The sequence below is a fragment of the Brachyhypopomus gauderio genome, unplaced genomic scaffold, assembly GCF_052324685.1.
Source record: "Brachyhypopomus gauderio isolate BG-103 unplaced genomic scaffold, BGAUD_0.2 sc45, whole genome shotgun sequence".
Taxonomy (NCBI): Eukaryota; Metazoa; Chordata; class Actinopteri; order Gymnotiformes; family Hypopomidae; genus Brachyhypopomus; species Brachyhypopomus gauderio.
The window spans coordinates 286566-307171 of record NW_027506871.1 but is presented as its reverse complement, the minus strand read 5'-3'; the positions used below and the strand labels follow the sequence as shown (position 1 = coordinate 307171).

General features: G+C 45.3%; 1 protein-coding gene across 1 annotated transcript in view; it reads left to right on the top strand.

Annotated features, from left to right (window-relative positions):
• The window catches only part of LOC143486706 (uncharacterized), a 39804-nt gene extending 20824 nt beyond the window's left edge, over positions 1 to 18980 (top strand). Inside the window, exons 8-14 of the mRNA XM_076986067.1 lie at positions 2112 to 2216; positions 8983 to 9013; positions 9264 to 9340; positions 9437 to 9734; positions 9826 to 9977; positions 18383 to 18662; positions 18755 to 18980. Coding sequence (XP_076842182.1) covers positions 2112 to 2216; positions 8983 to 9013; positions 9264 to 9340; positions 9437 to 9734; positions 9826 to 9977; positions 18383 to 18662; positions 18755 to 18905 — 1094 coding nt within the window. The 3' untranslated portion in view covers positions 18906 to 18980. The remainder of the gene's footprint in view (positions 1 to 2111; positions 2217 to 8982; positions 9014 to 9263; positions 9341 to 9436; positions 9735 to 9825; positions 9978 to 18382; positions 18663 to 18754) is intronic.
• The last annotated feature ends 1626 nt before the right edge of the window (positions 18981 to 20606 follow it).

Sequence of the window (20606 nt, the reverse complement as noted above, 5' to 3'; positions counted from 1 at the left end):
TATTGTTAACCTTTTAAATCCTGTAAAGCGCCTTGTGTCAACATGTGTTGTGAAAAGCGCTATACAATAAACTTTGATTTGATTTGATTCTGATTTGACACTGATAAACAAGAAAGAGAGAGAGAGAGAGAACTAGGAAGCAGTGTGTTTCCAGATCTCCACACCTGTTTGAATCTCTTGATAAATAAAGTATATATTTTAAGACTTTGGAAAGTGAAACACTTTCACTTTCGTTCAACTGACGAATTCCGTTTTTTTCTTTACACATAATCAGTTTGAACTTTGTGATTAATTTAGTTTTGAAAACTATTGATCTTTATTTAATTATACTAAATATTAAATGACATACAAATCTTTGCGACACCCGCTGGCAGAAAAGAGAATCACAGTCTTGAAGTGTAGGCGATGGCGGCAAAATGTGGTGCCCCACCACCCCCACTGCAGAGAGTAGTTCAGCCTGTTCCCCAGTCTCCACCATACAGGACAGGATAGAAATGAGGGGGAGAGACAAGTAATTTTTTTACCTTATTTTCAGTAGTTTTTAGCACTTTGAGTTGCATGTATGTATGAAAGGTGCTATACAAATAAAGACTATTATTATTATTATTTATTATAAAAAGGGAAGGACATAAAAAACACAGCTCAAATAACCACTGCAATGGTTCACCAACTGCTGCTACATTGGACATCCATATTCACCCAAACACATATACACCCACACACACATACACCCTTACACACATACACCCACACACCTTCATTCCAACATAAATTTACTCATATATGTACCCACACAGACAATCTCCCCAAGGGGAAGCCAGTTTTTTCTTCTCTATCTGAGTCAGTGAACACATCCAGCAGAACAATGAACTGATGGTTCACACCATCACCCCCCCCCCCCCCCCACCCGTCTACCTATAAGTGATTGCATGTACATAACAAAGGGTGGCCTAATGGTAGGTGTTTATCTGCGTGGTGTTTTGTTTGAGGAGTACCGCCGTGCTTATGTGTTGTGTGTGTGTGTGTGTGCGTGTGGCACGGCGAGAACCAGGGCGTCTTCCTGGGAAAACTCTTCATGTTTGTTCATTTGAAGAGTTCCGCCGTGCTTCAGTGTTGTGTGAAGTGTTGTGTCTTCAAACAAACGAACAGGCGTCTTCCCTGGGAAGGCTCTTCTTGTTGTATGGTTGTTGTTTGTTGTGTTAATGTGAACGGTTGTGTGGATCTGTGTGCGTTGCTCGCTTGGGTTTGTGTTAAATGTTTCGCGTGTGACGCGGTTGCCGCTCGTCACTGTCGCCTTGCTCCCCTTTCGTCTTGTGTTTTGAGTGGGGGAGCGACTGCGTACTTGAACGGCGCGTCACTCTTGGATGTAAGCGAACGCGCACGTGTGGGTCTCGTCCGTTTGTTATTTGCACACAATTCTTTGTTTCTCTTGTCTTTGCGTGTGTGTTGTCCTAGCGTGCTTGTGCTTTGTTTAATGTAATGCCACGCATGTTCCTCGCCTTAAATGTGTGTTTGGGGGGGGGGGGGGGGGGGGGGCGGCTGTGGTCCCGTGCCACGGGGCATGGCACGGAGGGTGTTGCTCCTGAGAGAGGCCCTGACCAGTAGTCCTTATCAATAGACTCAAATGATTCTGATGCAAGCTGAAGGATTTTTCTCTTCTTGTAGATGTACTGCATGAAGTAGTCAGTTACCGTTCTTTACCGATTCTGTTCTGACAAAGATGCACAGCACAGTATATCCTTTAAACACGGCAAAATTAACTGGTGTTTGAATCATTTTGAAGACACATGAGACTTTAATTATGTTCATTATGTTTGAGGATCTGATTAGTGAGACTAATCTTCACACCTCTTTGTTACCAGTGTTCAACACTTTCAGGGACCTTTGGTTGAACTTTGTGATGGTATAGAGGTCCTGGTATGTGGTTTTTGGGCTCCATGAAAAACCATGTTTTTTGGTTGTGAAATGTCCTTATCTTCTGCTTCAAGACGGAAGTGTTGATAGTCATCAGCCCACACTTACTCCAGTCTTCTAAGCATGACTGTGACATTGTCCATAGTCTCATCACCCTTGAGTTGATTATGTACTTTGGTTTATGGCTATAAAAGCAGGTTTGTATGAAGTTGAGAAGTTTGCACTCCACATAAACTTGTGTCTGTGTCAGTTTCTCCCAAGGCATCGCACAGCTCCTCAACCACTAAGACAAGAAATCATAGGTGAGGTAATGTATAGGTGATCTGTTTGTAAGGTGACCTTGGGTTTTTGAAAGGCTCCATCAAATAAAATGTATTATTATTATGATTATTATGTAAGGAATAGGTGATGTAAGGTATAGGTTACGTAAGGTATAGGTTATGTAAGGTATAGGTTATGTAAGGTATAGGTGATTAGATTAGATTCAACTTTATTGTCATTACACATGTACAAGTACAATGCAACTAAATGTAGTTTAGCATCTAACCAGAAGTGCAATAAAGTAGCAAGTGCAAATGTACAATATATACAATCTACGTAGATTTACAGATTATAGAATTTGGTATATATTATATAAACTATTTTGAAAACAGAATTTGGTGTGACCAAATTGTGATGTAAGGTATAGGTGACGTAATGTATAGGTGACGTAATGTATAGGTGATGTAAGGTATAGGTCAGGGGTGGCCAACCCGTCATAGACCAAGAGCCACTTTTCTTACTGTGTTACGGCAAAGAGCCACATCGTACATGGGCGAGTGTAATCTGTTGAGCGGGGGGGGGGGGAGGGGGGGGGGCGAGTGTAAATGATTAGCTGTGAAGACAGTCAAATGCGTGTTTTCCACTACGCCGGTTTTAAAAGTATTAGCGGCTCGCTAGGCTTGTAAACTAACCGCGCACCACGAAAATGTAGCAGTGTGTCGCCCCGTTTGTGCAGGTGAGCCCGCGGACCGGCTGTGGAGCCGCATGAAACCAGGCAAAGAGCCGCGGGTTGGCCACCCCTGGTATAGGTGATGTAAGTTATAGGTTACGTAAGGTATAGGTGATGTAAGGTATAGGTGACGTAATGTATAGGTGATGTAAGGTATAGGTGATGTAAGTTATAGGTGATGTAAGGTATAGGTGATGTAAGGTATAGGTGACGTAATGTATAGGTGATGTAAGGTATAGGTGACGTAATGTATAGGTGATGTAAGGTATAGGTGACGTAAGATATATGTGACCCCTATCTAACAGAATTAATGTGTTGTCACAATAATTCTCTTTTTTATGCTTGTAGTGATTTACTTTTTCATTCGGGCCTCAAACCTAGAGCCTTTGTAAGGTTGGGGCAGGGCTGGGCTGGGCTGGTGGCATCTTGGGGCTGCTGCCGATCCTTGCTGGTCCAGCCATTTGCCCCCACCACGGAGAGTGTGTTAGTTCAGATGAATGTGTGTTTTTGTCCTTGTCTCTGTTTGTATAGGTAGATGAATGAGTATGTGTTGGGGGGGGGGGGGGGGTATATGGGGACGTGTGTATATATTGGGGTGAATGTGTAAGTACATTTGTGGGTGTGTATATGTATATATTTCCGGGGCCCAGCTTGGTGCTGCGGCATGGCGGTTGGCCCACTCACCTGGGTGGTTGTGGTCCGGGGTGGCTTGGGGCTCCTCCTGCCGGGTAGGGGTGGTTCTCGGGGGCACGTGGCGCTGGGGCTTTGCTACTGGCCCATGGTGGGGGGGGGGGGGCATCCTGGGGGGGGCTCTGTTTCCTCTGGACCTGCACTCCTTGACTGGGGGGGGTGCTGTCCGGGGTCTCCCTCTCCCGCCCACTGGGGCAGGCATGCGAGGGTCACGGGGAAGTGCGGCCCTGGGACTCCACAGCTCCTGGGGGGGCCGTGGGCGGGTGGGATTCCCGGGTCTTTCTCTGCCTGCCTCTGGTCTCTGGGGGAATGTTGTCGCAGCTTTATACCCTTGCTGGCAAGTACATTCTGTACATTTATCCTATGCTGCACTTTTATGTTGCACATAAACACATATTCACAGATACATATACATCACAGTCATTTGTGGGTCATTCCAGGATTTTGGTACATTTCAGGGGTGGTCACTTCTGAAAATTTGATCTTCAATTTGATCATTTTTAGTCATATATTTATTAGCTACAGGTTATAGACAATCAAAAAGTTTGATTCGTCAAGCTCAGATATGGAAGCAGTTTTTTTTAATTAGATGTAAATTGGTATGCAGTAACAGAGTTGCGACTAACAGGGTTGCAAATTTAGTCTAAGTTGTGATCAAGGAAAGATCAAGGACAAATATGGTTATATAAGTATATAAAGTAAATTTTGACTCTACTCAATATTAGTCTTACAATATGAGGAACGGGGTTGCATTCACTGAGTGACACACACAACTTGGACAAACATATTTGGGAAAAAAACCTTGAAAATTGTTAGAGCACTTACCATTGGTCTTGCCATGTGGGCAGGAAATGTCCTTGTGATGCAAATTCCTTTGTGCCAGTAAACAAATATTTTTAACTCTTTCTCTGCCAGATAAAATTCCTTATGGTAACAGGGCTGTGCGCATGTTGTGGGACACAACTTAGTAGTGTAAAAACTGTGACATGCAATACAATGTAGACCAAAGAAGTTGTTTTCATAAGTAAAGGAGATGCATTTCAACAATATACAAGAGGAAGTAATTTATTTAGAGCTTATTTTAATTGTTAAATTTGGCAAAGGAGTTGGTCACCCAATGTGTGGGACAAGAGAAAACGGCAATTTTTTGAGGTGGTCCAAAGGTATTCGATGTCACGCCTGGCACCACCCCCTCCCTGTCTGTGTAGCCTGGCTCCTCCTCCTCTAGTCTTTTCAGCTTCTGTTTAGTTCCACCTCTGTTTTTGTTTCATTGGTTTCAGCTGTCGCTTGTTTTAGGATTTGTTTGGGTTTGTATTTACTCCTTGTGTTTCAGGTATTCGGTGGGGGTCAATTTTGAAAGTTAAGTCTTGCTTCAGTTCGTTTGTTAAAGGTTAGGTCTTGCGTGTGCTTCAGTTCTGTATGTTTCGCTCTACGTCTTGCTTGTACTTTGGTTTGAATGTAGGTATCTAGATTATGGGTGGGAATCGTTTACTATCTCAGGATTCGATTCATTTCCGATTTTGGGGGCCACGATTTGATTCAAAATCGATTTTCAATTCAAAACGATTTTCGATTCAAAAAACGATTTGATTTATAAAAATTTCTGCTTCAGTCTATAAAATCTGCATGATCTACTACAGTCTTCTTTGCAAGACAGAATGACAAATACAGAAAATAAAGTGTCTTTCACTTTTAATGAACAAAAACAATGTGCTTTGGTAAAATAAAATGCTTTTTGTTGTGTTACCAAAATTCTTTAGCTTCATTTTGCAAGCTCTCAGGGCTGGCTCGGATGCAGTTCTCCCAGCTGTTGCTAGGGGCACCAGAGTCAGTCCCAGACTAAACCGGCGTAACCGTACACAGCCAGGTCCCTGCTTCCTCTGTGGTTGCTTCTCGTTTAATGGTGTCTCGCCACCTCTCTCTGTTATGCTTTCTCTTTACTTATTTGAGTATCTATCTCCTGCGTCGCTTCCTGACTCATCTCAAGTTTTCCCAATCCTGTATTTCTTCCTATCCGTTTTGCCTTTATTTTTGGGAAGGGTTTTATTTTGCTGTGGCGTTTTTTGCCAGTTACTTCTGCTGGCGTCCTTGGTTTTGTTTTTACTGTTGTTATTTTGCTTCTTTCTTCCGTCTCTCTGCAGTTGAGTGTTATTTTCTACGCGTTGTATTTTCTATTTACTCTGTGCCCTCACAGTTTTTGTTTCTATTCTTTTGTGCATTGAGTCTTCTGCGTTGTTTTTTTTGTTCTGGGTCGCTGTGCGCGTTTCCCTCTCGCTAATATATTTGACAAGTATCAAACGTCTTGCTCTTGCGAGCCGGCACTTGGGTCCACCCTTCTCTATATTATTTCACTTGGGACCACCCTTCTCTATATTATTTCACGCAGTGTGTACGTTCCCGAGCTCACGGCGTTACACACACCTTGCACACGAGCTACATTGTGTCAAGTTCGGTCTTCCCTGGCATTTGGTAAAAACCAAAATGAACCCATATTTTTGCCTTAAATGAAGACCGGACAGGTTGAATATCTTTCCTCCATTTGTTTTGAAACTTTTCCGCACATGAGTGTGTCCCAGAATCTGCTGCGTAAAGTCTCGCGTAATTTTGTAATTACGTAACGTGAGAATTCACCACGACTTAGAATCGATTTTGGGACATTTAAAATTGATTCTGAATCGTAGTAAATGAGAATCAATTTTTGATATATGAATCGATTTTTTGGAACACCTCTAATCTAGATCTTTATTGTGCTATGCTTTCAGTGTCGTTCTCCATGTTAAAGTTTGGTGTGTGTACTTTGCTCAAGTTTCAGTGTGTAAGGTTTGTTTCAGTTTCGTCAAGTTTCCCTTTGTTGTGTTACAGTTTGCCTTGTGGAAGTGGGGAACCGTCAGGGCCCTCTTTGCCCTCTCGGAGGGCCTAAAATATTCTTAAAACGTAAATATATATAATACAATTTATCCAATTTTATTTTATCTACTTACAGTTTGACAATCGCCATCTAAACAATTACAAAAATATAAGCAAATAAATTATTCACCCGTGTCTATTCAATCTGTGTTGGAAGGTGAGGGGTTAAGTGGAAGCCTGTGAGCTTGTGTCTCCCCCTATCAGGACTGTGATGCCCACTGTTCGTTTACAGAGGGCCTGGCAGTTATAATTCAGCGCAATACCAGTTTCAAATGACAGCAAAATTGACTAATCATATCTTTCCTCTTAGTCGGCGGGCTTAACTGTATGATAATTTCCACCCGCTGTGGCGACGCTAGCTATCGTTAGCGTACCACCGCTAGCTATTTTCGATTCATTCCTTTGATGTCCTCGCGCACCTTGTTTACATATTCCGCTCCCGAGGAACACGGAGCTGTGAACCTTATTTTGTTGGAACCTCATTTTGCTTAAGAAGTTATATAGTACATATGTTATTGTTTATTGCGTTTTTAAAGCTGTACTGTCGTCTCAATTTTATTTATTTTTTTTATTGCAGTTAATTAGGATTCGGGGGGGGGGGGGGGGTGATGGGAGTGGGCCCAGGTTTAATGGTCACGGTTTGCTACTGCCTTGTGGTATATGGTTAGTTTCAGAGTTGTTATGTTTGCCTTGTGTTGTATATGGTTAGTTTAGGTTTAGTCACGTTTCCTTATGTTATATGTCAACAGTGTATTGTCCTGCGAGTCCGTGTCTAGTTTAAGTAGCCTACGTGTTCTGTATTTTCGTTTTCTGGGTGTATTGTGAGCACTCTTATGGTGTTCGTTTCTGTTTGTTTTGGTTATGTTTCACGTTTGATTCCGGTATCTTTGTATTGCCTCTAATCTTATGTTTTGGTTCTTTGTGTATGTTCATCGTCCTTAGGTGCTTTGTGTAAATATAGTTGTTTTGAGTTTACTTGGGTATGTGTCACATTCATGTTTGATTAGTCTGTAGTCGTTGTGTTCGTTCTAGTGTTTACCATGCCACGCAAAAGTAGAGTGCTCCATGCAAACACAACACGGTTAGCCAGTATGGCTACTTCTAGTAGCCTTGAGTCCAGCTCTCCAGCGCCAGTGCGTCCGCCCCCTGATTTTGCAACCACCCCAACGTTACATTCGGTCTTTTGAATAATATCTAAGGAGCTTTTTCCACCAAATTTTACAGTTTGTCTTAGAACAAGTACATTGTTAAAAAAAATAGTAATTTAGTACTATTACATTTGTACATTTGAAATTTAAGTGGTGGGACAGGAAATGTACCAAAATCCTGGAATGACCCTTGTGCTATATGTCTTGGGTACACTTTCTGCTCTTCTTTGCAGTGGTCATGTGAGCTAGTTGTTTTTTTTTTATATATATATTTACTTATTTTTTTAATAATATATATATATTATATTTTTATCCCCTGCCCTTCTGTCTTTTCCCTTTTTATTCTCTCTCTCCCCCTCTATTCTTTTCCCCTCTTTTCTATATACTATCTTCTCATGGTCCACCTAACCCCAATAATTATCACTTTGCACTATATTATACAGAATTGTTATTATTAGATCTATTATTTGATCTATTGATAGATAAGGGAGTGGACGTGGGCCAAAAAAAAGAGCCTTTGTAAGTTACTTCCATTGACCACTAAGAGGGCTCACTTGCACAGGAGGATAGTGCTAGTTATACAGGGAGTCTGAATCAATAGAGAAGAGACACCAAGCCAAGTGTCCAAGACAACTACTGTTCTCCTGTGTATTTATTTCTCCTGTTTTCACAGGTTGGTAAATGCTGAAAATGCATAAACAACCTCAAAACAATGGTTAATTTATCATTAAATCATGAAAATACAGAGTTACATTACCATTTTAGTAATAGGAATGTCAAGTTTAAACCAAGCGAAATGCACGCTAATTATACTCATTGAAATGAATATATCTGGTTCAAGGGTTGTTGATGGTCCGCTTTTAATTTGTTAAACACATTTTAAGACTTAATGGCTCAGTAACGTTGTTTATATTGTCTGTAGAGTAGCTTGCCAATGTGCCTAGAATTTAGTTGGATTTTACCTTGGAAAAATTACATTATTGTAAAGAGTTTGAATGTTTGGCTGTTATCTCCCATAGTGGAGTGGTGCTAATCCTTATGCTTTCGTGTAAAAATATAAGGGGTCCTGGACTTTGGTTGGGCTGGTGGGAATGCTCGCAGCAACCAGCGGAAATTTTCCCTAATTTTTAAATCAAAAACTTGACAGGTATGAGCTAAAATCCAGGAGACAAATGTAATTTAGGCAAGAACATGTGTATACAAATATGTATTTCATACATAACAAATGTACTGTGATGGGAATGCTCTGAATAATTCGAGAAGAGACGCCAAGTTAAACACAACTAAAGTAGTTAAGCAAAACCTGTGTATTTATTTCTTCTGTCTTCACAGAACACATCTGGTACAGCACCTCGAGTCGGAGGTGTGTAACATATAGGTTTGCTTTCCTCCTTAATTATGTTGTTCTTTCTCTTCCACATATACATATCTTCTACATACATTTTAAAAAAATTAGTCATTTTTGCCATTTGAGTCTTTCAGTTTCATTGTCTGATATGGGGAAGGAGGTGTAGAATAGCCAAATTAATGTTTTGCTTTTCTGTTTGACATGGAATTAACTCAATAAATGTATATTGTACATAAATAGTTATTTTGTTTTGTTGCCTTTTTAGTGTAATGGGAAGTTACATATTTTATCTATTTTGCACCCTTGCAATTACTGGTGTTGCAAATGGAGCGTCTATGAAAGGTATCCACTTAACACAAACATTCACATTTTTCACACATCATGTGATGGTTTTGTGCAGTTGAACAAATCTGAAGTGAGTTCCTCTGTTCATTGTAGCCAGAAACCTCGCTCTGTATGGCAAAGCCACGCAGTCAGACTTGGTGGATAACCCTCGGGCACCACAAGGCCATGCCTACAATGCAATAGATGGAAATCGAGATGCAAACTATAATCATGGATCCTGCACTGCCACAAAGACTCAAACAGACCCGTGGTGGAGGGTTGACCTTCTGGACGAGTACACAGTAACCTCTGTTACTGTAACTAACAGAAAAGACTGCTGTTCCGACAAGATCAATGGAGCTGAGATTCACATAGGAAACTCTTTGCTCAACAATGGAAACAACAACGCATTGTGAGAGGATGCTCACAGCTGTATGGAACTGTAAAATAGACTGACACACACACTTGCAAACATTCTCATGTTATTCTTCCTTTCACTGCAGGGCAGGTGTCATTTCTAGCATCACTGCAGGACATTCCGTCACCTACAACTTTGAGAAAGGTGTCTCAGGACGTTATGTCAGTGTAGTCATACCCGGAAAAAATCAACTAACTCTCTGTGAGTTTGAAGTCTATGGTTATCCCACTCCACACGGTGAGTTTCTTAAACCCCTACGATGCTAAACTACAACCCCTGGCAAAAAGTATGGAATCATCACTCTGGGATCAGCACTCATTCAGACATTTTTTTCTGTAGAACAAACTCGGATGAAAAACATGATGCGATAATAAGGTCATTCCAAAGTGCAATGTGTCGGCTTTCAGAAACACTAAAACAAATGAAAAAATCATTGTGGAAACAAAGTAAATTTTACTTTTATTGAGCAAGCACAGGGAAAAAATATGGAATCATGAAAAACAGATAAACAAAAGAAAATTCAAAATACATCACTAGTATTTAGTTTAGCACCACCTTTGACTTTTATAACGGTTGGCAGTCTCTGAGGCATGGACTTGATGAGTGACTAACAGTATTCTTCATCAATTTGGTGCCAACTCTCTTTGATAGCAGTTGCCAGATCAGCTTTGCAGGTCGGAGCCTTTTGTGGATAATTTTTTCCAATTGGGTGGAGATCTGGACTATTTGCAGGCCATGACATCGACCGAATGTGTCTTTCTCCAAAGAATGCCTTCACTGTTTTTGCCCTATGGCACGATGCATTGTCATCTTGGAAAATTTTTTCATCATCTCCAAACATCTGTTCAAATGATGGGATGAGAAAACTGTCCAAAATGTCAATGTAAACTTGTGCATTGATAGAAGAATTAACCACAGTCATCTCCCCAGTCATTTCCACTGTGGACATTTGGTTGTTTTTTTTCAGCCAGTCCTCTTTATAAATCTCACTGGAACGGCACCAAACAAAAGTTCCAGCATCACCTGGTCCAATGCAGATTCTTGACTCATCACTGAAGATAACTTTCATCCAGTCATCCACAGTCCATGATTGCCTCTCTGTGATGATGTAGACCTACACATTACCAATAGATATAATATATAGTATGATTATGCTTACCTGTGACCAGTCTGCACCCAGTGGACCAAAAGAGTAAGAGTTCAAAGCTCAGGCTTTTACTTACCTGGGCAGGTTTAACCTTTGTAGAAGAGGAGGGATGTACATAAACTGTACAAAACAGATTATGTATGTGCACATGTAAAATGGAAATTATGTAAAGAGAGTAATGTCGTGACATGCGAATATGTGACCACAGATGTTTATTTAATTATGTATTGATAGCAATTAGAATGTCTTATATTCTTTGTCCATGTGTCACCTGTAACGTAAATGGAATATTCTTGGGGAGGGGCTGACGGAATATAACGAGGTGTAACTAGCCCGAGATGAGACTAGCCCGGGAGAGCAGGCTAGGAACGTATGTCCAGGTGGGATCTATGTGACTTTGCAGTCACAGATCACTATACTCTGACTAAGAGGGTCAATTTAGTACTGTTTTATTTGTTGTCAAGAACGCACGTTGTAAATATGTATATAGCTGTGGGTGTCTCATAATTAATGGTGCAAAAGAAAATCAAGTTTCAACCTCTTGTGCGGACTTATTCCAGGCCACAAGGCCCCTCACCCGACACTACCCATAGAGTGTGACTCCCTACATCCGTACACTTAAGGAGTTTTAGGTCGCGCTTTATCACACTCTCCTTAGCCCATTGCAGTCTTGCTCTTTTCTGTTTAGGTGTCAATGATGGTTTTCTTTTATCTTTCCTGTATTAATCCCATTTCCTTTAGACGATTTCTTACGGTCACACACATTGGCTCCAGCTTCCTCCCATTTATACTTCATCTGTTTAGTTGTACTTCATCGTTTTCAAGACAAATGGCCATTGTCTTGACACTTTGAGGTCTTTCTTCGTCTATCAGTACGTTTGGCTTTAACAACCATTCCATGATGTTTGTATTTGGTCCATATCTTGGATACAGCTGACTGTGAACAGCCCACATCTTTAGCAACCATGCGTGAAGAGTTACCTTCTTCAAGAAGTTTCACAATCCTCTCTTTTGTTTCAAGAGACATTTCTCTTGTTGGATTCGTGGTTCTTGCCACTCCACTTCGTCCAGCAGCCCTCCAAGGTGTCATGACTGCAGGTGTTTTTACCTGCAGACTAACAAGCAGATCTAATCTGAGGCAGGTGTCCATTTAGGGAAAGGAAATTGACTGGGTGTGTCCTTATATTCTACCTACAGTTTGAGGTATTCCATATTTTTTCAGCAAACCGCGGCATGTTGCTGGATCGAGGCAGACATGCTTCAAAATTAAAGAGTTCCCGGATCCTGTTATGGCAGGATCTGGCTCAAATTAAGCCCTGCCCCTCCCCCTTTGCAACTATTTAAGCTTCCTCCTCTCTCTTCCGGGTTGCGAAGTATTGTTGCCATGCCACGTACCAAGCGTTCTTTCCATGTTACTGCCTTTCTGTGTCCCGACCTCTGCTCTCCTCCTAGACCTTGTTCCCTGCCTAGTCCCTCTGTACCTCCTGGATTTTGTCTCACCGGCGTGACCCTGGACTATCCTGACTACATTTACAATACTCCTACACAACACACCCTGAACGGAGTATCTCACATGTTCGATTGCTCTGTGATCGTAGTTTCAATAAAAGCGGCTATTCTCCGCACTTGGATCCTTGTCTGCCTGATCAGTACGTTACAAAAAGTTACATTTCCTTTGTTTCCACAATGATTTTCATCATTTCTTTTAGTGTTTCTGAAAGCCAACTGTGACGCCGAAGGCGTCGGAACAGAGGCAACCGGAGGCGTGGGTGAGACAGAGGTACGTTTATTCTCCATGGCTTTAAACGGCAGCTCAAGTAAAACTCGTAGCGCATACAGGGATGCAGAAGTAATGCTCGTAGCGCAAACACAACACAGTGATGCCCAAGTAATGCTCTTAGCACACACAATATGTGTATAGGATCTCTTGGATCAGCGACGCTCATAGTGGCAATGTGCAGCACTGGACCAGACGACCTGCGGGCTTAAGAAGTGCAAAGTAAACAAGAAACAGGTGCTCAGTATGATGGTGATTGCGACTGTGGGAGTGGCTGAGTGCACGGGGGTGTGTGCTGGGATCGGCTGCTGGCCGGGTTGCGTGCCCTCTGGTGGCGACCCGGCCCCCTCACCGTGACAGAGCCCTCCCCCAAGGACCCCTCCCGTCGACTCCCACGCTGTCTTCCCCGTCGCCGCGGGGCTGGCCGGTCTGGATGCTCCCTGTGGAAGTCTGCGATAAGGGAGGGGCCTACCACTTGAGAGGCCGGAATCCAAGATCGTTCCTCCGGTCCGTACCCGACCCAGTCCACTAGGTACTGCAAACCACCCCTTCTGCACCGCAAGTCTAGTAGCCTCTCCACGAGGTACGCGGGTCCGTCCGATAACTGCAGCGGCGAAGGTGGTCGCGACGTCGAGGCCTCCTCTAGTGCACCTGCTCTGTATGGCTTGAGAGCGGACACATGGAATGCACGCGACACGCGTCTGTCTTCGGGCAGACTGATGCGATAGGTGACTGGGTTAAGCCGCCTCAAGATGACATATGGGCCAGCATATCTCTCCCCCAGTTTACCTCTCTTGCCCAGGCGTCAATCTCCGGTAGAGACCCACACCATATCCCCTACCTGATAAGATGGGGCCTCTCCCCTTCTACGGTCGGCTTTCCTCTTGAACCGCCGGATCGCCTCGTTCAGCCGCTGATGGGTGTCCTCCCACACCCGCTCGCTCCTCTTACACCACTCCTCGACGATGGGCTGGTCCGAGGAGGCGGTGTTCCACGGATAGAGCGGCGGCTGGCGACCGAGCACGCACTCGAACGGTGTCATCCCCGTGCTGGAATGAGTGAGGGAGTTCTGTGCATACTCGGCCCAGGGCAGAAGGGCGCACCATGTGTCTGCGTGCTCGCTGCAGTACGCGCGCAGGAACTTTCCCACTTCCTGGTTCGCACGCTCCACCTGTCCGTTAGCCTGCGGATGGTAACCAGAGGTTAGGCTAACCGTGATGTTCAGCTTGGACAGGAACTCCCGCCACACACGCGAGGTGAACTGCGGTCCCCTGTCCGACACGATATCCTCAGGCAGACCGAACTGCCGGAATATGTGCCGAAACAGGAGATCCGCAGTCTCCCACGCGGTGGGCAGGCCCCACAGGGGAAGAAAGCGGACAATCTTCGAGAACCGGTCGATTACCACCATAATGACAGTGTTCTCCTCGGACGGGGGGAGGTCCGTGATGAAGTCCAAAGCCATGTGCGTCCATGGTTGCCTGGGTGTAGGGAGAGGGAGGAGCTTACCCGCAGGAGGAGTGTGTGGCACCTTGCACCGCGCAGGACGCCACCTGCTGCAGTACGTCCCGGTGCAGCCCCGGCCACCAGTAGCGAGCCCCCAACAACTGAGCCGTTTTAGACAACCCTGGGTGCCCTGTCCCCACTGACGTATGAGCCCAGCTGATGAGGGCACTACGGTGCGCGGGGGGAACGTACTTACGGTGCGGCGGGCAACCTGGATGCGGGTTCGCTGCCTCGATCTCCCGATCGATCTTCCACTCCAAAGCTCCCACGACGCATTCCAGTCTAAGCACCGGCTCCTCGCTCGTAGACTCCGTACTGCCAGGAAAGGACCTAGACAGCGCATCCGCACGCTGGTTCTTCTCTCCTGGCCGGTACGTCACCTGGAATTTGAAACGAGAGAAATACAGAGACCACCTGGCTTGACGGGCGTTCATCCGTTTCGTGGTCCTGATGTATTCCAGGTTTTTGTGGTCCGTAAGCACGGTGAACGGATGCTTAGCCCCCTCCAGCCAATGCCGCCACTCACCGAATGCCTTGCGCATCGCCAACAACTCACGGTCTCCCACCCCGTAGTTGCGTTCGGCAGGGGTGAGCTTCTTGGAGTAAAAGGCTATGGGACGGAGGGAGCTATGCTTCTTCGGCCGCTGGGAAAGCACCGCGCCTACTCCCACGTTCGACGCGTCCACCTCCACTATGAAGGGACGGTTAGGATCCGGTTGATGCAGAACCGGCGCGTCGACAAACGCTTGCTTCAGCTGGTTGAACGCTCTCGTAGATCTCTCTGTCCAGCGAAGCTTTGTACCTCCCCCTCTCAGCATATCAGTAAGGGGCTCTGCGATCTGGCTATATGCGCGTATGAACCACCTATAGAAATTCGCGAAGCCCAGAAACCTCTGAAGCTCGCGCCGTGTGTGAGGCTGCGTCCATTTCATGACCGCCTCCACCTTCCTGTGCTGCATGTGTACGGAGCCTGGCCTGATGGTGTAACCTAGGAAGTTCACCTCACTGAGATGGAACTCGCACTTCTCGAGCTTGCAATACAAACGATTGCGCAAGAGCGTGCCCAGAACTGCCCGTACATCACGCACATGTTGGTCGTAGGAGGGAGAATAGATCAGGATGTCATCGATGTAAGCGACAACGCATCTATTCAAATACTCCCTTAAGACCTCATTAATGAACGCCTGGAAGAACGACGGAGCAGAGGCCAAGCCATAAGGCAAGACGCGATACTCATAGTGACCCGTAGAGGTACTAAACGCCGTTTTCCATTCATCACCCGCGCGTACGCAAATAAGGTTGTAGGCGCTGCGTAGATCTAGCTTAGTGAAAACCTTAGCCGATCCTAACTGCTCCAGTGCCGACGGCACTAGCGGCAGCGGGTAGGCAAAGTTCACTAAGAGGGAATTGAGCCCTCGGTAATCTACGCATGGCCTCAGCCCACCGTCTTTCTTCTTTACGAAGAAGACGCTGGCTGAAGCGGGAAAGGTGGAGGGAGTAATATAGCCCTGAGCGAGAGCCTCCTTTATATACTGAGCCATAACCCGCTCCTCTTCCTGCGAAAGTGGATAGACTCGACCGCGCGGTGGCGTAGTACCCGCCCTGAGGGTGATGTGACAGTCCCAGGGTCGGTGGGGTGGTAACTGGGTGGCCTTGACAGCGCTGAATACCTCCGCTAGATCACGGTACGGAGCGGGAATGACCGGAGTGGTGCTGATGTTTGGGCTCTCTACGCTGGTGGATTGCGCGAACACACGGGAGGGAGACCGAGTGCCTTGGAGGGGCGCTACCCACTTCAGCAGCCTACCCGTGGACCAGTCGATGATGGGGTTGTGAAGCTTGAACCAAGGGAGACCTAACGTGATAGGGTAGCGTGTGGAAGGGAGGATAAAAAAACTGATATTCTCCCTACGGCCCTGAACGTATACGGTGACTGGTGCAGTGCGGTGAGAAATAAAACCCCCGCCCACAGGTCGCCCGTCCAGTGCTTGCACGCGTCTCGACTCCTCCAGACGAATCAGGGGCACCCTCAGCTGCTAAGCGACGCTCCTCCTCATTATGTTCCCCGAGGCTCCCGAGTCCACTAAAGCGAACACAGACAGGGACATCGCCCCGTAAGACACAGACACCTCCCATGTTAGAAGATTACCCATAAGAGATATACTCACCCTAGCCCGCCCCCTCCTTGGACCTGTGGTACGAGCAAGGGGGGGGGGGCGGTAGCACCCATCTCCATGGGCTCGGCTGTGGTGGTCTCGCGGGGCGATGTGTGTACGGGAGCCTGCGGGGTGATAGGAAGCGCCGCTCCTCGGCTCCTCTCCTGCAGTAGCCGATCTAGGGCGATAGCCTGATGCACCACCTGATTAAATTCTTGACCCTCGGGACGGCATGACAGCTCTGCCCGCAGGTCCGGGTTCAAACCCGCCAGGAATACATCGGTCAGCGCGGCTTCTCCCCATCCGGTCCTGGCAGCTAGGGTCCGAAATTCAAGGGCATACTCGGCGGCGCTACGGCTTCTCTGCCGCAGCTGCAGTAAACTCTGGCCGCAGAATCTTCCGCGGCTGGGGTGATCAAACACCGCTCTCAGCTCGCGGATGAAAATCTCATACCCTCGGGTGCAGGGGGTCTCTCCGTGAACCTGGGCCGCTCCCCAGTCCAGTGCCTTGCCCCGCATGCAATTTACTGTGAAGGCGATTTTTTCTTTCTCACCAAAATGAGGCAAGCTGTCAAAATACAACTGGCACTGGACCAGGAAGCCCTCGCAGAGCTCTGGGTCCCCACCGTAAGGTTCGGGGGGGGGGGGGGGGGGATCGGTGCTCGGGGTGCCGGAGGTCTTACAGACGTTTGCACCGTCAGAGCTTGTATGCACGAGGTTAGGGTAGTCACCAGCGAACGGAGCTCCTGGAGCTCCTGCTGTTGTTGGCCCAGGACGACTCCCTGATGAACTAGTACCTCCAGAGGTGAGGCACCCTCGCCTCCGACTGCTCCAGGCTGCACATTCTGTGACGCCGAAGGCGTCGGAACAGAGGCAACCGGAGGCGTGGGTGAGACTGAGGGACGTTTATTCTCCATGGCTTTAAACGGCAGACTCAAGTAAAACTCGTAGCGCATACAGGGATGCAGAAGTAATGCTCGTAGCGCAAACACAACACAGTGATGCCCAAGTAATGCTCTTAGCACACACAATATGTGTATAGGATCTCTTGGATCAGCGACGCTCGTAGTGGCAATGTGCAGCACTGGACCAGACGACCTGCGGGCTTAAGAAGTGCAAAGTAAACAAGAAACAGGTGCTCAGTATGATGGTGATTGCGACTGTGGGAGTGGCTGAGTGCGCGGGGGTGTGTGCTGGGATCGGCTGCTGGCCGGGTTGCGCGCCCTCTGGTGGCGACCCGGCCCCCTCACCGTGACACCAAGAAGTTGCACTTTGGAATGACCTTATTAATGCATCATGTTTTTGATCCGAGTTGTGACGGGCAGGGTGAGCGAAACAAAAAGGAAGCGATCACGCCAAATCTCAGAGAAAATGGATGGTTTAATGAAGAAAGTGCACAAACCAAAAACCCGTGACATGATCCGAATTAGGGATATAATAACCAGCAGTCAACTGGTACAAAGACAACACATATATAGACAAACAAACCACCCTCAGGTGAGACAGATTGCAGGCTCCGCCCACCTGAGGGACGAACACAACACAACAACAACAAAACAACTGCCGCTGTGGACGGAGGCGACCAGTAGGGGGCCCGCAGTACCGTGACACGAGTTTGTTTTACAGAATAAAATGTCTGAATGAGTGCTCATCCCAGACTGGTGATTCCATAATTTTGCCAGGGGTTATAGCAGTAGTTGAGCCTAGTTACAGTTGTTGTGTTCTTTAACCTTTCATGCTCATAGAATCAGTCACAGTTTGCAATATAAAACTATTATAATACATTATTCCAGTATCTATAACACTTTATAGGCTACACATCTATTTAAAAAAGTGACTCAGAGGAGACAAACGAGATATTCATATATTCAAAATTTCAGTTTAGACATTTAGTATATAAGATGATCCCTTAGGAAAAACAACTCTGATGATTCCTTAGAAAAACATTTTTGTACAGTGTATATTTTTTTATTGTATTTATTTATTTTTTATTGTATTTTTTATTGTAATTGTTCCCTGCAACATGCTCCATTTTCAATACACTGTACCTTGTGCAGGGGAGAATGTGGCACTCAAGGCGAGAGCTACACAGTCCAGCCTCTATGTAACAGGTTTTCCTTCCAACGCCATTGATGGAAACCCAGATGGTGTGTACGACCATGGTTCCTGCACACACACTCAAGACGACCTCGGGCCCTGGTGGAGACTGGACCTGCTGGAACAACACAAAGTGTTTTCCATTCATGTCACCAACAGGCAGGAGCTTCCTGAACGGTTGAAAGGAGCTGAAATCAGAATTGGAGACAGTCTGAACAACAATGGCAATAATAACCCAAGGTGAACTACTCTAAGGTTTACGCAAAAATATACACATAATAATATTATTACTGGTAATAGTAATAATTTTCCTTCTCTTCCTACATGTCCAGATGTGCAGAGATCCTCTCCACTGATACTAATACTAAATTGTCCTATGAATGTAAAGGGATGGAGGGACGCTACATAAACATTGTGATTCCAGGAAGAAAAGAGTATCTTACACTCTGTGAGGTGGAGGTGTTTGGATCTCCTCTTCTCTGATCACGTCGATCCACATCAGTTGTTGGCCACTGTTGTACTTTTGGCATACATTAAATAAAGACTTGTAAGCATTAATACCCTATGCAAGATTATTGTTTTTCCATTAGCAGTTAAATGGGTGTGTAGGAGCAGAGAGACCTTCAGTCTGGCATGGTCTACATAACATTTAGACTGACTTTGGAAGGTCTTGCTTTCTGGTTAATTGTTTTGTTTTGGTTTTGTTGCCATTCTGGCAGTTTCTTTTCATTTGAATTTGTCACATGTTCTGAGCTCTCTAAAGACAATACAGTTTTTATGTATTGAGTGAAGATCCTAGCTGTGTGGCAGAGTCTTTAGCCTTGGTTCAAAATAGGACCTTAGTGGGACCACCTCTCTCCTTTCTCAGGATTCATCTCACTGAGATGATGTATAAGGAGAATCATCTCACCGAGATGAATCCTGTCATTGTTAGTTTGTGGCTCTAAGAGTTCTGTTATAAGCATTATTTAGTTTAATGTTGAGCAACTGATGAATAAAGGTGACAGCGTGGATGAGTATTACTGATGGTCTGTTGAAAGGTCCAATCACATAAGACATTTAGAAAAATCAAAATGAGAAATTGATTTAACTCACATTAATTGGTAAAATAGAAAAAATGTAATGTGTAGTTAATGAGAGTTTTATTCATTTAAGAGAGAGTGTGATGTAATAAGTCACCTACTGATCACCAAGACACATACATAAGAACGATCAGGATGATGTAGTGAATCATACCTGTGAAAGTCAACAAGATCGGACAGGTGTGTCTATGGTCTGGATGTGCGGCGGATGTGATTTGAAGCCAGACTCTACATAAAAGTCCGCTGATAGTTGTGACTGAAGGCAGCCGCTGCCAGTCTGTGGCCATAACTGGAGATGTACTCTGAGACGTCTTCTCATGGCATCAGCCGATCTTACACACAGTCGATCTGTGAAATACAAAATTATGACTTCCTTGAGGCCTGTTTTGATTAATAATTAAATCAAGGGTGGTCCATGACTTTTGTATAGTACTGCTTATAAGTTATACTAATGATGAAGGAGAAAGGCAGGATGCCAAGATGCAATGTCTCTTTAAGTAGCTTTATTGGTGTAGAACAGACCTGGACGCACAACGGCCCGCGGGCCACATCCGGCCCGTTGTGCGTCCCTGTCCGGCCCGCGAGAGGCCAATCATAAATGAAACAAATATCTATGTCGTGCGTGCAATACAACTGTGACGCTTTTATTTTGAAAGCGCTACGTTTGTGTTAATTCCGTGTGGACGTACCTACGTGTGTGTGTGAGCTGTGTGAGAAACACTGTAGGTGATCAGCGACAAGTTAAGGCTGAATTTACTTTTGGGAGTGAACGTTGCACCTTGCGCGAACCTCCGCAAACGGCGGAAAATTTACGTGGCGAATTTTAATTGTGCATTGTGTTCCAGTGAAGTGCTGGATTTTAGGCTAAAGTACTTGAAAATGCTTGAAATTGTAACTGTATTTCAATTCACAACAAATAGATGACTGAACAGGGGGGTATTCAGGTTTTCCGTTCAATATCCCGAGCTTAGAGAGAACCTGAGTCAGCTGGGAAATATTTAAATGGACATTGAAAGTGCCGTAGAAGTGCTTTAAAGCTAGGTTTAAGCCAGGTTTGTACTTGACGCGGCGCGAGCGGCGCTAGGGTTCGCGCGACGAAAAT